The sequence below is a fragment of the Cyprinus carpio genome, chromosome B5 (genome assembly GCF_018340385.1).
Source record: "Cyprinus carpio isolate SPL01 chromosome B5, ASM1834038v1, whole genome shotgun sequence".
In the NCBI taxonomy this organism is placed as follows: domain Eukaryota; kingdom Metazoa; phylum Chordata; class Actinopteri; order Cypriniformes; family Cyprinidae; genus Cyprinus; species Cyprinus carpio.
This window is the reverse complement of record NC_056601.1, coordinates 21,327,285-21,344,682: the sequence shown is the minus strand read 5'-3', so window position 1 is coordinate 21,344,682 and position 17,398 is coordinate 21,327,285. Positions and strand designations below refer to the sequence as shown.

General features: G+C 35.6%; 1 protein-coding gene across 5 annotated transcripts in view; it reads left to right on the top strand.

The window, feature by feature from the left end:
* Window positions 1-17,398, top strand: part of LOC109045715 (rabphilin 3A like (without C2 domains)) — a 281,082-nt gene that overhangs the window by 76,906 nt on the left and 186,778 nt on the right. For all 5 annotated transcript variants that reach the window (XM_042724898.1, XM_042724901.1, XM_042724899.1 and 2 more), the window contains 2 exons: window positions 5,796-5,894; window positions 6,261-6,428. In XM_042724898.1, coding sequence (XP_042580832.1) covers window positions 5,796-5,894; window positions 6,261-6,428 — 267 coding nt within the window. The remainder of the gene's footprint in view (window positions 1-5,795; window positions 5,895-6,260; window positions 6,429-17,398) is intronic.

The window sequence follows — 17,398 nt, the reverse complement described above, 5'->3', positions numbered from 1 at the left end:
TGGTTCCTGAGTAAAGTAAAGTCCCTAAAGCTGTTCTGAGCTCGGACAAGTTTGTTTGTGTTGTGGTCTGAGCTGTTGAATTTATTTCTATATAAATAGAAAAAGCTTTTCTGAATGAATGGATGAAAGGTTAGGTTTTAGTGGCTCCTTGGAACAACCAGCTAAAACCAGCTTGACCAAGCTGGGAAACCAGCTAAGTTAAGGCTGGATTTAGCAGGGGTTTTTTCACTAGGATAGAATAATCGTTATTAATAATCGTGATTATAATTTTAATCAAAATAATCGTGATTATCAGTTTAACCATTATCGTGCAGCCCTAATATACACCGTTCTGAGTCTCCGGCCTGCAAGGGTGAGACACTAGCAGATACTCTTGTTCTGAGTCTCCCATCCCAAGAGACAGAAACATCAATGTTCTGTGCCTCTGGCTCATGCGGGAAGAGGCAGTAACAAATATAAAGTCTCGAGTCTCCAGCTTGTGAGGCAGCAACAGATAGAACCACATTCTGAGCCTCCAGCCTGTGAGGAGAGAGATATTCTACATTTAGAGTCTTCATCCAGCGAGACCAAAACAGATGCAGTTCGTCCTGGTTCTCCATCCTAGAGAGACAAAGCAGATTGACCAAGTACTGAGTCTCTAGCCCAGAGAGGTGGTGGATATACAAACATTTGCAACAAGGTTAAAGGTATACTCCACCCCAAAATGAAAATTTTGTCATTAATCACTTATCCCCATGTCGTTCCAAACACATTAAAGCTTTGTTCATCTTCGGAACACAGTTTAAGATATTTTGGATGAAAACCGGGAGGCTTTTGACTGTCCCATAGATTGCCAAGTAAAATACACTGTCAAGTTCCAGAAAAGTATGAAAGACATCGTCAGAATAGTCCATCTGCCATCAGTGGTTCAACCGTAACATTATGAAGTGACGAGAATACTTTTTGTATGAGAAGAAAACAAGAATAAAGACTTCATTCAACAATTTCTCCTCTGTCTCTCCCCACATCACTGTAGCACCATTTTGGAAAACACCTGCTCAACACAAACTGTGTACGCTCTTCTGTGTCAGCCGTGCCCACAAGGATACATTTTCTACGTGTATTTATGCTTTGATTTGAAAGAAAACAGCGCATCCTTGTATTGCGGCTGACACAGAAGAGCGTACGCAGTTTGCATTCAGCAGTTTGCTAAATGACTAAATGTAATGTAAATAAACTATGAACTAACTTTAACCCTCTGGAGTCTAAGGGTATTTTTGGGGCCTGGAGAAGTTTTGTCATGCCCTGACATTTGTGCTTTTTCGGTTTCTTATAAATATCTAAATGGCTAAAGTCTAATCTCACTGTAATCAGCACAAACTGAGCTATAATAATATGTGAGCAGCATGTATGTACATGATTGTGTTTTTGAGAAAAAAAATGTTATGCGTGGTTAGTGAAAAACTAAAAATGTTAAATCACTTGAATAAGGCAATAAAACATACAGAACATTGGCTCCCGGGACTTTTGAGAACTGGAGCTTGTAGCCTGGAATTTTTCTTTCTAAATGATGTGAAAATCATCTTGTTTACTCACTTACAGAAAACAATATATTGATTTAAATTTTCTAAGACACTTTTTGTTGGTAAAAGTCATATGCGAGTAGGCGTCAACTATCATGAATTCACACCTGAGAAGACAAAGGCCTGCATAATGAGCTGCATAATGAGCCATTCAGCCAGCTGTGTCACTGAGAGGGATGAGTTACAAGAAAGGATGTGAGGACAAAATAAATGTATATAATTTTATGTTTGTAGTTTATTTAGAATATATTTAATTATCCCATAACATAATTTAATATTCACTTGTGAGTGCAGTTAAACAGTTTATTAGGAACAATCAAAGCTGACTTTCAAACTGAATTTTTTGCATCATTACTCAGTCACACAATCCTTCAGAAATCCTTTTAACAATCTTATTTTCTACAAAAAACATTTATTGTTATATTATCATTATTAGTATTATTATTATTAATGTTGAAAAGAGCTGAGAATATTTTTTTCAGGTTTTTAGGGGGGGATAAATTGAAAGAACAGCATTGTTTATTACATTTGTTACAGTTACATTTATTGGGTACATTTATATTATTTACATCAAGCTTTTGAATGGTATAGTAGTGTATATTGTTATTGAAACTTCATAATATTTCACTTGATTATACATTTAGTCAGGAATTATAGTTTGGAAAAAAGTCTTTGGAAAAAGTCTAACTAGTAAAATGTTACACCTTATGTGAAAAACTAGTACAAATATATAAATAAAAAAAAGAGACTTACTCATGTTTGTGATCTCTGCTGAATAAAGTGCTTCATTCTTTTTTTCTGAGGAAATCCAAATCTCAAATCCTAAACCACATCACATCTTTTTGGGGTGAATTATGTCTTATTCCTCTCATCGCGAAGCAAACAGTAAAATAATAAAAACTTGAAGAACAGTCTCGCTGCGTTGTCTTCTGTTGTGTGGGCGTATTCAAGCCGCGCGCTTCAGTGAAACATTAGAATCTCAAAATTCAGTGCGGGGGCGTGGTCACATTAGAAGATAATGAAGGGAGACGTGAAAATCGGACATCGCATTGTTTTCATATGGATTACTTTATCACAGAATATTTGTTTTCGGCAGCACTTGTTTAGTTTAAAAGTAGACATGTCAGGCTTTCTTTAGATATCTGTCTCATGTCTCTGTGTTGAGTATTCACTGAGTTACAGTTCATTTTAATGACGCATTTGTATCTGAAGATCAGCGCAGACAAAGGCTGCAGACAGCACTCCTTGTTTGTTATCTTTATTTTATAAGTGCACAAAGTTTTGTTGTTATTATGTCTGTATACAAAAAAAGTAGACCCTTTACAGATTCGATTGATGTATTGCTCTTATCTGTACGATCAAAACTGAAAGTGTAATTTAAGTTCTTTCGGGGTTATCAGGAGAAAATACCCCAAAACGCGTATACGTGTTAATCGACTTCAGAGGGTTAATGAACAACATTATTAATATTTAAAAAAATACAAATATTTAAAAAGGCAATACGATATCTTCATCTTTATCTTCTGCAATGCCAGTTTTGCTGTCATCTTTCTAAAGTCATTTTAACCCCATGTAATTTGGCTCTGAATCTCAGGTGAAAATTGCCATTAAAGTGATTATTACATTTTGAATATGGATATTTTTCTTACAAAAACGCATTGATTCGCCACAGGAGGCCTTTGTTCACCCCCGGAGCCACTTGAGACACTTTATTTATGGATGGGTGCTTTTTATTTAACTTCTTTTAGACTGATGCATGCAACACCCACTGAGTGGCATTAAACAGCTTGAAAGATCAAAGACAATTTTTAATATAACTCTGAATGGATTCGTCTGAAAGAAGAAAGTCATATACACCTAGGATGCATCTGGGGTGAGTAAAACACAGCCTAATTTTCATTTTTGTGTGAACTAACCCTTTAATTGGACTAGATTAGACTGTAATACAAATAATGGAGTTTGCCAGGTGCATACAACATTTTTAACAGGTTTTCATAAAAGTGTTGCTCAGTTTGTCTGCTTGACAATCCCATTTTGCACTGCAGCAATAAAACTGAAGTGAGATAAACTGAGAAATGTTTCTTTTTAGTTAAAACAGACGTTGCCAAAGTTTTCCTTTGGGGACATAATTTGAAGTTAGAAAAAGTTGGTAAAATGCAATTTATCACAGAATATCGCAATATATTTAAAATTGCAATAATATTGTATCGTGACACAAGTATGCTAATAATACCGTGGGGCCTCTGGTGATTCCCACCCCTACTGTTACACCCCTACAGCGATTAATTCCACATTAATTTCCACATCTCCACATGTCTGCTTCATGACTCAGGCCATGTGAATTCCTATCTCTGTTTGAGAGAAAGTAAACAATCACTTCATATTTGCTGAGACCTTTAACTGTAAGTCTTGTGACATTTTAGTTGGCTGAAGTACTGTCAGCTGAAGTACTGTGGCCCCTAGCAGAGGTTAGTTTTTCTTCATTCTGTTGTCTGGTCTCTGCTGTCATTGCTAGTAATGTGACTGAACATTTCTGAATATCAGGAGGCTGGGGGAAATTACATTCGTCTGTAGGTGTCTTAGTTACAGCTGGGGTCTGAGTAGGGATATTAATACTGTGCTGTATTATTTAATTTTTGTTAGTTTAAATGAAATATCCTAGAAGTCAAGACTAATTTTCAGCATTTTCACAGATTTTAGTTTGTAAAATAGGGTGGGGTTTTTTTAAATGGATTTTTTTTTTTTTTTTTTTTCTATTATCTGAATAATTTCCAGGAAACTCTAGGAGCTGTTAAGTAATGTTGGCAGCTAGATTCTGGTGTAATATAATTGATTCACCAGTTTGTTTTTTAGCTGGTTAGGCTGAGAAATAAGCTAGTGGACCCTCTAATAATAGTCTTGTGTAGCCAGACCTTTGATTGGACCTCAAGGTTTGATAAATATTGCCATTTCAAATTTTTTTTAGTAGAGATACAACTTTTTTTGTGTGTTTTTAGAAATGTTTTAAATTGTGTTCTGGTCCGTTTTGACATGGCAATCAGCTGAAGCTTTACACATGGTGTCATGTACACTTCATCCATGTGCTAGATTTGTCTTAAAAATACTTAATTTAGCTTCAAAAATTCACAAATAAATTAGCTTCCAAAATCTCACGTATTTTTAGGACTGAATTTTGCTGCTAAACATGAATATGCATGCACAAAGACCATGTAAAACAAGAAAAGTCTTCTTATGGTTCATAGATCAAGGCAAACCAACCCATGTGTCTTTGAGTGTGTAACAGTGATTCAGCATGACGACAGAATTTGCTGCTTTATAGCCATATTTATCAACCCAGATTGGAGAGACGGGTGGTATATAGAGAATGAGAGAGACAGTCTGTGACAGGAGACGGGTCTCTCTCTGACTTGCTCACACACACCACAGTACTGCACCTCCATCCTCCATCCTCTGATTGAAACCATGGCAGATGGGGTGCAGAAAATTGGAGGGCAGAATGGTGCTGATCCGAAGCTTGCCTTTTCTCTCTCTGATAAAAATATTAATTTTCAGCATGGGCTCAAACCACTGATCGGGGGCAAGCTTGTGCTGCTGGGATGATGAAGGCTTTGGAAAGACAGCCAAAGGTCCATGTCCACTTGAAGCCTCTAAGTTCCTCACGGTATCCTTACCTGCCTCTGCTCAGAAAATTAAAGAAGAAACAGAGAAATGGAGAAGAGAATGGTATTATTGTAGATGCACACACATTTTTTTCATTGTCTCTCTGTTCCCATGCTTCTGTTCTACTTTTTATTTTCCAAATTACCTTCTTGCTCTGCCCTGAGCCGTTTTACAGACTGGTTCAGAATGAATGCATTTGATGTCACTGTGCTTTAGTCTTTCAGATGGACGATGTTCTCCTGGTGTTGCAGGATTGTATTTTATTGAGCTTGAGGGTGGTCAGTCTCTTGGTCTCTACGTAAGAGTTTTGCTTAGTGCAGTGGTGCCAGACACTGTGTTTTGGGCTGTGCAGTTTCATGGCCATGTGAATTTCAGCTTCACAGCAGCAGCTTATGGCTGCTTGGTTTTAATATTCATACAGACCTCTTTGTATCCCTGTGAATATACAACACTATGCTTTTTATTCTCAATCACACCCTCAGTTGTTTTTTTCTTATGTACTTTTTCACTCTCTCATGTATCCCTTAATCACTTTCTCACCTTTTTTCTTTGTCTTTCTCTCTGTCTCTAAAGTTAACTCAAGTGAAAGCGATGGCAGTGATGCAGAGCTCAGTGAATGCAGCAGTGATAGGAAGACCTTCATGTCTGAGACCAATCAAAGAAGAGATTCTGGTAATACACAGCTCCTGGAAATTCACTGCCAAATATGCACGAACACTCCCCACCCACACAAACTCGTACGGACTAATACAACTCCATCTGTCACATTTTACAGAAAACACAAATCCCCCTGAAGCTTAGTTTTGTTTGTTTGTTTTAACGCTTTTTTAATTTATTTTTTGGAATAAAATCAAACTTTGAACAAAAGATTGCCTTTATATAACAGCTTTGTTTTACTAGTGTTCCCCAAGTGGATTGTAAAAATGAACAATAATGACTCAATAAATCTTCAGCTTAAATTTTAATTTTGAATTTAGAATTAAGAATTTTATTTTATTTTATTATTACTTTGTTTTGTGAATGTCTTTGTGCACTCAGAATCAAGTGGAGGCCAAGTGCAAGTCCCCCTGCAGTCCAGCATCACCAGTTCAACTCAATCCAGCTTTCACATGGAAAACCCTTCCAGCTTGGCCAGCGAGCGAAGCAGCAGCAGTGTCAATCCGGGTCTGGAGGAAGAGGTCATGGACCATAGTCAACCTTTACTAAGTGAGTGCCCACATACACATTCACTTAGCTATCTAAATGGGGACATTCCATAGACTTCTGTTTTATATATATATATATATATATATATATATATATATATATATATATACATACACACACACAGCTTGTTATAAATACCGTAACCTAACCATAACTCTAACATAAAACTTGCAAATCATTTTTTACTGTTGGAAAAGCCCCCAAAAGAAGCCTTTGACACATTTGGCTCACTCCAGGGCACAGATTTGTCCCCAAATATGGTTATGTACACACACGCAGACACACATTCACCCACACTCGTCTTTTTCAATCAGAGCCAAGTTACACTTGACAGCTGTTCACTAAATAGGGTGGTGTGTCCTATGTCCTTTTTTGAAATACTTGTACTAAAGGAGAGATTCGCCCTTGTCAGTGTTTGCTTTTTCAAGTATCACTATTACTATTGCTCCTACTTTATTCCAAAACCTTATTATCTACATTGAAGAGAAAACTGAGACTTGGTGTTGGTTGTTTTGGCTTGTACTAGTAAGCAGTTACCCAGAACAGCTTAGCAATCACATAGCAATGTATTGAAAACCACTTTAGCAACCATGTAGAAACTCTCACAGCACACTGGTATTTACTTTTAACACAAGCAGATTACTTTAGAAAATGCAACAATCTTCTTAAATGTTGTTCATGATCCTTAATGTACCTACCATAGGACATTTACGTGCGGGCATGTGTCACTGTTATGCAGTCTTATTCATAGTTTGCAAGATGGATTTACAGTAAACATGGAAGTATTGTACATTTTTATTAAAGGATGAAAGCATTGTCAGATTAGATAATGGATTGAATAAATAACAGTGTAAGGAATATCAGGTTGATCAAGCACACTTAAAAATAAAGGTTCCAAAAGTCGGTTTTTCACGGGTTGCCATTGAAGAAATATTTTGGGTTCCCAAAAGTATATTTCATTAAACAGTTCCTAAATAAATCGTTTTTTTACTTAGTGTGAAGAGCATTTTAATACTCCAAAGAACCTTTTTACACTCTAAAGAACCTTTTGGATGTTAAATCCATAGATGCCAATGCCAAACCTTTATTTTTGAGATTATAGTAGAGTGCACATATACTAGGTTTCCTAAAATGTAGAAGTGATTCTTTTAAAATTACACTTTTGAGATGGTCTTTCTGAGATGTTTAGGAGCCCTCTATTGCTTTTATTTGCCCTTAGTATGAACCTTGTCTTTTTCAGGTTGAACTGTATCCTGTGTGTTTGTGGAGAGTCTTTTTTTTGGGGGGGGGGAGTCTTTTTTTTTTTTTTTTTTGCTTTTGCATGTATCTGTCATTATTAGCTGTTTCATTGTCCACCTCAGTATCTCTCTTCTCTGCATTAAGGAGCTTAAATTCCCACTTTCTCAAAAAAAAGAAAAGAAAAAAAAATAGCCCTCATTATTTCAATGATATTGTGCATCTTGCTCGAGCGCTCTCCAATTTGTACCACTCACATTCAGAGATAAGAACTCTCCCCTACGTTGCCTCCTTACAGGCTTCTGCAAGCTTAGCATGAGGCACAATATCTTCCTGTCCTCTGTATTCATGATAAAACGAAAAAAAAAACGAAAAAAAAAAACTCAAATGTCGATGCACAACATAAAGGAAACCAAATTAAAGCCTTTTACTGTCATAGCAATGGGCTGAGCACTGAAGTTGTGTGTCCCTGCTGCTTTGGTTGCCATTCGTTTTTCTTCTTGCTTTTGTACAGTCCTCAGAACCGTTTGCAGAAAAGTTGTCAAATTTGGCACACTGATTGTGGTGGGCCTGAATAGTCCCCTGACTCATTTGTGGGTCTCTCAATCAGAGCCTTTAGCAAAACTAAAAATTTTCTTCGGCTTTAGACTTTTAAACCATTTGGTCTAATAACAAAATTCTTTCTTTGCTTGCTTTCTTCATTTTGAGTTAACTGAATCATGTGTGTTCAGTTCTCTTTCAAAACACAATCTTCACATGACGTTTAAACTAAGACTGCACGATATTGGAAAAAACTCACATTGCGCTATTTTGTTTTTCTGCGATATATATGTATATAAAAATCACCAGATGACTTGAATAGCTCTATTTGTAGGGGAAAAGGGGTGATTTTGTAGGTGTGTAAATCAGTTTAAAAAATAAATAAAAATGTAATATTTATATTTATTTAATGCATAAATATAATAGAACAAAAATACAAATGAAATGAACAGTGCTTTATATTTTTCAGGTAAGTCTAACATTATTCAGGTACAGAAATTTAATAATCAAATGTAAAATAAAAATAAAATAAATAAATAACGGAATTCAGAATTCACATACATCTGCTTGGCTCTCACTGTATCTACACTGGATGCGAGCAGCACGTTGTGATGCGACAAAATACTATGAACTCATTGTCTACACTGGATGCGGTGCGTGACAAATCCCTGACCGTAAACTAATGCTCGTTCTATTTATGAATGTACTGACACGCAGTTCAGATGATTTGCAAAGGTCGCTTTGTTGCGTCCAGTGTAGACAAACTACAGCTGTTACATCTTGTGACACAGTGTCTGTGTGTGAGCAAAGAAAACTATCAGTATAAATATAACGGTCAGTATTGTAAACATCACACATCCTGCGATGTGACTATCGTGGATGCGCACATCGCGATATCGATGCTGAAACGATATATCGTGCAGCCCTAGTTCAAACTAAGCCTCACAAAACATCTTAAAAGTGTAGTTAACTCAAAAAATCAACTTCCCCTCATGGCACTCCAAGCCTGTATGACTTTATTTTTTTCTGAAAAACACAAAAGATATTTTGAGAAATGTGTTATTTGTCCATACAATGGAAGTCAGTGGTCACCAGAAATGTTTAGTTACCAAACATTCTTCATCCTTTTGTGTTGTGCTGACGAAAGTCATACTGTTTTAGAACAGCTTGAGGTTGAGTAAATGTTTATTTTTGAATTATGTTCATGCTCTTTTGTAGTAAATGTTCATTTTTGAATAATGTTAATTTTTGAACTAGGAGTAATGTGCATCTGAGGCTCCTCCTTCATATGTATAGTTTGAGGTCTTTTAAAATGTCACTACCCATGTTGAAACTGGACTAACTCCCTTAGGGATTTTAATATTGTCTATAAATTTCATGTATCTCAACAGGTCTTGTTTATTTACAGTGAAGGCGAAATAAGGGGATGCAAATATTCTTCTGAGAGCCAAGCAGCATTTATGACAGCCAGGTCTCTGTTTGTTGTTAATCACCTCATGTAATGTGCAGGCGTGCAGACACCATGCACTCTCATTCAGTTTCATTCAGTTTTATGTTTGCTGGCCATCTAGTCACAGCCAATAAGTCTATGTGGAGATGTTCTCTCATCCAAGGTTAGGCCTGTGTCTTTTTGTTTAAATCTACAGAGGCCCACACAACTTGCAAAAATACATACATGCATGCATATATACATACATAAAATTAAAAAAAAAGAAGAATTAAGGCCATGAATTAAGAATTCGTCCCAAAAAATGGTTAAATTTAAATCTCTAAAATGATTGTAAATTTAAGTAAAAAAGAAACCATGGTATTTAAAAGTTTACTAACAATATAGGTTGTCTTTCTTTTTTTTTCTCTCTCTTTTGAGTTGGCAAATTACATCTCTCTCAGAATAGCTGTGATGTACAGTGATTTAAGATTCAAAACATAATACATGCATATTTTTATACCTTCCTGCAAAGCTACCTGAAAACTACTAAGTTAATTGATAAAGAAAATCTGTTTATGATATTATTTTTGTAGCTTTGCAGTTTGTTCTTCTGGATTGAGTCTGTCTCAGTTTGTTCTGTTTCTTCATGTGATTCCAGACAGACTGATGATGATGAGATCAGATCTCACTGGATTATTACAATTAATGACAAAATGAATGTATGGAAATGTAAATTGATATTTCCTACTGACACACTACAGCAAAAGATAGAAATAACTGACTTAAAACCATTTTTTAGCTGGTGAAAATACTAGTGTCCTAATAATTGTGGCCACCATTGTATATACATAACGCACTTTATTTAAAACAATGATACCACACTTTATTTTAAACATTAAGGGTAAAGTGGTTAAAGGGTTCAGTTTAAACCTGCTTTAAAATTCTAAACCAGCATCACAGAATTTGATGTATTAGCATAAAATATAGACTGAACAAAAAAGTGCATAATTCCAGTCACAGTGCATAATTTACACCCCATTGCTCTCAATTAAGTGTCGAAAAGGGAGCCCATATGAACCTGAATATAAAGGGGTTACAACTGATAGTAAATGCACTTCTCAGTCCCAAACACTAATGCAGCTATTCAAAAAACACATATAGCTGTGGTATTGAGTTCTTAATTGATTGAGTTGATTTTAGTTTTGAGACTAACTCAATAACTCTTCATCTGCTCTGACACAAAGCCATTCTTTATCGCCCACCCATCACGTCACTTCATTGAATCTACCTTGACATTTCTGCTTTTGATTCTTTTCATTTTCCTTCCCACTTAGCTGCTTGCGTTCATCATCCTTGGCTCAATTGAGAGTCATCACTCTCTATTATTTGCATGTAGATGCACACAAGACCAAACTATACACATTGGCAATGGCTATAAAAATGACGAATGATCAGTGGAATTCACTGTGAACGGGAAACATTCACTTCGGCATGACTGAACATTTCACTCAGTTTTTTGAAAATTATACTGTTTTGCTCGATGTTGTCAAACCTTGATTGATTTTCTCTTCAGTTTCTAACTCACTTGCCTCTCATGTGGCTGTTGTTTCTGTTTGAGCTGATTTTGCCAGTGAGAAGTGGACCCTGTTTTTGTGATTCCCAGTGTTCTTACATTTGAGTTGGAGCTTATTTGTGGAATTGCTTAAGTAAGATTTATTGTACTTGTATACTGCAAGCTATGTATTCATGTGTTCCAGTTTAATGATATCACTAACTGAGTTAAACCTAAATGCAGTAATCTGGACTGAAATTGTTTTTTCACTGAAAACCACTCTTCCATTTTGTAGAAGAAATATGTCTCTGATTACGTTCTAAGTTTTATTATTAAATAGTTCTTAATTTAATAGATATGGTCCTATAGCTTAAATATACAGTAATTCATTGCTTTTACTAACAGTAACTAGTGGTGTGCGATATTGGTTCTAATGAACCAGCGAAATTGTTTTTTTTTTATTATTTAAATTTATTATTTTTTTAACTTAAACAGAAACCAAAATTAAACTTCATTTAGCCAAAAAAAATATATATACTGTATTTGATGTAATAATAAATTCAATTCAACACTTAAATACAATCTTTATATAAACATTTTAATTGCACATAGGACATTTTAAATTTACTTCTTAATGATATAATTGTTTCTGCTCCAACTTATTGAAAAACAAACATTTAAAATATCTATATAATAACCTGTTATCATAACAGATTTGAGCATTATATAATGAAGACACCTGGTTAAGTAAAAAATATACTATAATAAATATACTAAAATATACAATGTAGTGCATATTTTTAACAAAATGCTCTTCTCTAGAGTTATTTTTTTTTCTTCTATTTGACTAATGAGTTATGGACTTTGAATGGCTTTCCTGAGGTTAAGCATTATGAGACTGTTTACAAGCACAAACATCTTAATGTGGCTGAAACACTGAGTGATTTTGAGACATGATACTGTACATTTCAGTCAGTTGTTCTGTTTCTTTCAACATAACTTTTGACTTTCATTCATGTGTATTTCATGCTATATTAAAGAGGAAGAAGTGATTGGTTCACATATGGCTTCAACTGAATTTTGTTAGGAAATTGACAGAATTTGAAATCTCAGACTTTTTCATATCAAAATTAACAAAGTACAAAGCTTTTCATGATTACTGGATGGGTTTACATGCTATGAATAATACTTAGTGAAGTTTTGCTCATGAAAATAGTTTAGAAGCATGAAATCAATATTGTCCACACAGCTGACATGTTTACATGCTGTAGTTTATCATCACTAGTTGGTACTGTATCAGTTGGTAGGCTGGTGTTATTATATTTTTTTTCTTCAAGTTTCACTTTGCCATTCACAATACATCCCAATGCACTTCACTTTTCATTGTGTTTTACTGTGCAACATTGTGTTGATGTAGAGAGTGAGCACAGATGTGTGGGGCACTCAGCTGAGGTTGATCAAGTCTGTGATGGTTCTTTAGCAGCAATCTGCTAGCCATTCTGTGGATGGCTCTTCTCTTCTCTCCTGTAATACCGAATTCCATCAAAACTTTACAAAGGGATTGACTTGCAAAGCTTCTGCATCCTCCCTCTCCAGCCTTGTCTGTGGTGGTCGCTATCTAGGTCATCCGCTAGTAGGGCTTCTCAGTGCACTATCAGCATAGCTGTGATTTGGCCTTAGGCCATGCTGATATTTAGACCAACAACACGACTGTGAGGATATAACTTTTTATATAAAGTTCAATAAACAAGAGGTAAATATTAAATAACTTATGTTTCAGACAAACATTGACCAGTTAGTTTGTATATTTCTTCTCCAGCAATGAAAATTGTTCCAAAAGAAGCCAAAGCATCAAACTTTGGGTGTAGCCAAGCATCAAACTGACAGCATGTCTGGATCAGAGAATGTGAGTGAAGCTCCCTCCAGCTGGAACTAACTCTTGTGGAAGGTTTTTCTTAACTATTTCTGATATCACCACTGAGTTTTCTGAGGTGATCTTGGCATTATTTTGTGATGTTTAGACCAGGAAGTGATGTTTTCGTGCTAGTCTACGTCAGCTATGTTTTGTAATTATTGTTTTGTAACACTGTCTTAAAATTATTCATGACACACGTGACCTTTTCCAAAGGCACATGGTTCAAATGATGAGTTCATTCAAAGAAACGTGGGTCATGAGTATTTGTCTAAATGCTGAAAAAATACTAATATGTTGCTTGGCTTCCCTGATGCTGATCAATGAACAAAACCTTCAGTAGATCTGTGTGCATCTAATTGTCTGTCTTGATATACAGAAAGCCAGACCAAGTTTCATTTGAGGCGTGATATAACACTGATTGTTTTGCACATAAAATCCCATTCATCCATGATTACTGAGCATTTTAACAAATGAGCCTGCTTGTATTTGTGAATCATCAAAAACAGTTAGTAGTTATTGAAATTGTATATAGCATTGTGGAAAAGCAGTCTGAAGTTAATAAGGTAAGTTTTTGAATACATTTTTTATGCAAATTCAAACAGCTCAGAATGTTTGTGCATTAAGTAAAAATAAAAAAAATGACAACAACAAAAAAAAAACATTTGTAATATATTATGAATAGAATATATAATATAATTTAATTTAATATAAAAATCATAATATAATGTGATTAATACTAAAATTTGCAAACAGCATGGCATATTTGTGGATTCAATTACAGATTAAAAACTGAATTTGAAATGTATTGTGATCTTGCAAGATTCATTACATTTATTTAAAAGTATAAAATATATAGTAAATATATAATATAATACAGTGTAATGTAAGGTAATGAATATGTTTGTAAACAGCTCAGCATGTATTTCTGCAGTTAATTACAGATAAAAAACATGTATTTGAAAACATTAATTGCATTAATTAAAAATATGAAATAATACATAGTAAAAATATAATACAATTTAATGTAATAAATACATTTACAAATGGTTCAGCATGTGATTGTACATTAATTTACAGATATAAATGTGCATTTAAAGTATACAATACTGTACTTAGTAAAGTATAATAGAATATACAATGATATAATAATGTATAATACAGTGCAATATAATGTAATAAATAAATGTAACATTTTTGTGTTTTGTTTTGTGTATTGCATTATGCTAGAACCTATGATATTTAGATTTTAAAATCCTAAAAAAATAAAACCTAAGGTTAATAAAACCTTTTGACAACCATGCAAACATTACAATTCTTGATTAATATTCACAAGCCGTGCTGATAAGGTTTATAATCGTTCTTACCCTACCCGTCTTCCTCCTCCTCCTCCCTCAACTCTGAATCTTTCCACACCTACTCGTTTCACATTTTTCAAAACTGTGATTAAAAACTGACCTATGCTGAGATGAGGGGCCTCATGACACTCTAAGGAAGATGAATGATCCTCCTGTGAAACCAGGCTGCTAAGACTGCCCCCTGTGTGAGGCTCATCCACATGATTCATGCATAAAAAATCAGATCAATTAAATCATTCCCTCCTTTCAAAGCCGTGACAGGCCGGCACCGCCACGCAGCCTCATCAGGACCCCACTAACAATCCCGAAACAACGCCCACAATCCAGTCAGAGTACAAGAACATAACTGCGAGATAACTAGACAGGCAGCTAATATAACAGTAACGCATCTGATCAGTGGGAAACTACTGTCATTTTGTTATGGGAGAAGGCAAAAGGGGAAGTTTCATTCTGCACACATAATTAATGACTCTAGTCTCCTCTGATTAGCTGCAGACAGGCCTTGCATGCTGGATGAGGAGGTGACTTGGGTGGATCCGGTGTTGTCTTCCCCCTCAGCGGGGGAGAGGAAGTTTAGCTCTAACATGCCATAAGCACCATGGCTGTGATGGCTGCAAACAGGCTGAACCTAAACACTCATTAAATCAGAAGAGGAGGAGAGAGAGCGACTCAGGCTGAGCTCTGACAGAGATGTCACCTGAAAAAACCTTCAGATACACCCCATCAGGCACTGTTTTAGATTATTAGTAGGACTGCGGGGCATTAGCGTGTCTGCTGTATTTGCTATTAAAATATTTGCTGTAAATTCATTTGTACCATAACTGAATATGCATGATAATGTAACAAATCCATTAACATTCTTTCTGACTTGAAAGGGGGTGATTTTATTGATTTATCCTTTCATATTTTAGTTTTTCATGAGCATTTTCCACCCTTAGTATTCAACAGTACTTTTCTGCTGTTCATCTTTCACACATGAGAGAAGCAGCAATCTCTGCAGATTTGCTGTTGTGCCTCATTCTTCAATAACGGTCTCTTTACAGAGGAAGGATTACATTTTGATGGATTCATAAAACAATCCACAATGTACTGAAATGTGCTGCTTGAGCGGTTAAGATTAGACTGAAGTGATCAAGGACCTTGGAACGTGAACTAACTGACAGGATAAGGGGTCGTTCACACAGTATGTAGTTTTGTCTTCTACTGCAAAGCTTTTTCATCATTTTTGTATTTAAACGTGCAAGACAGGTCTGTTTGTTTCCCTTCTCCTTCACCTCTTCCTTCTGCTTCTCACTCTTCTTCCTCCTCCTCCTCATCTTTCTCATCCTCATCCTTCTCATTCTTCTTTCTTCTCTTACTCTTCTTTCTCCTCATTCTTCTCCTTTTTGTTCTTTTTGTTCATCTTCTTCTTCCTTTTCATTCTTTCTCCTCGTTCTTCTCCTCTTTCTTAATTTTCATCATCATCATCATCATGATCTTTTTCTCATTTTTCCTCTTCTCATTATTCCTTTTTTTTTTCCTTTTCTCATTCTTCTTATTCTCCTCCTCCTCCTTATTCTCATCTTTCTCATCCTCCTTCTTCTCATTCTTTCTCCTCATTCTTCTTATTGTCCTTCTTCCGTTTCATTCTTTCTCCTCATTCTTCTTATTCTCCTTCTTCCTTTTCATTCTTTCTCCTCATTCTTCTACTCTTTCTTATTCTTCATCATCATGAACTTTTTTCTCATTCTTCAACAAGAACAAGAAGCAGCTGACATCCTGCCAACTGCCTAGTCACACCCAATGAACCATCCAGAGCATTCAGCCATTTCTCGGGCCCTTGGAGCCCCATTCAATCCTTAGCACTGGTTTGCCTTGGGGGAGCATTTTGAGGCCCATTTGCCGTACATAGTCAATAGGAAAAAATCTGACATTGTGGCAGTGAATTCTTCCATGGTAAGCACCTTTCACAGTTTCATCAGAATCTAGTTATTTGTTATTATTGGTAATTTTCATGACCACAATCACATGCTATTACTTATGTCATGTTGATAGTTATGTAAGCTACTCAAGAGCAAGAATATGAATTTGTATGCATGATTTGTTTTTCCATTAACATGGCAACCAACATGAATAATAAATAATAACCACTGCCTCACCTAATGAAGCAAAATCTTCTGCTCAGACCTGGCATTATATGCATCAGTGATGTGCTTCTTCCACAGTGTTGTTTATATCAGACCCGAATAAGTTTACTTTGACAATTCATGTTGTTGAAAGAAAATTTATGTTGACAAAAAATGATAATGAACCCTTTCTAAATATGTTTATTTGGGGGTGACACAGATTGCCTTACTCTCCTCTAATAACTGCAATCCAGGTGAAATGGGTATACGTTATATCCAAAAAGTTACATGTTTCAAGTTACAGTAGGCTTTCATAGTACTTAAAACACATTTATCTAAAAAAATCAATGAACATTTGATCCATTTGATTTACACCACATCTGCGGAAGATTACTATTATCTCCCAAGGTTCTGACACTTCAATATATCGACTTCAATCCACATAGTGCTCTGTAAATGCAATTTTATCATGGCGGTTTTTAAATGGAAAAACATTCACAGGTAATATTTTCAACCACCATCTGTACTTCTATAAAATAACATCGGGGGAAGTGGCTTGTTAGTGATCAGTCTGAATAAAATGCTAACGAGGGACGGGATGCTTAACCCCTGACCCCCAGCTTTTTATGTGTCGCTCTCTCTGGTGATGAAGGGGCTGCTTGAGGATCCTTTGATGCCACTGCATTATTGTGATGGGGGAGACCCAGGCCAGTCTTTAGCTGGAGTGGTAGGCAGAGGGAAATATTTCATATTTATGTTGTTCTCATGGGAGAGGTGTTGGGGCTTTAGGGGCTTAGTAAATGAGAACAGCGAGAGCCTAATCATACTTTGTCTGGGT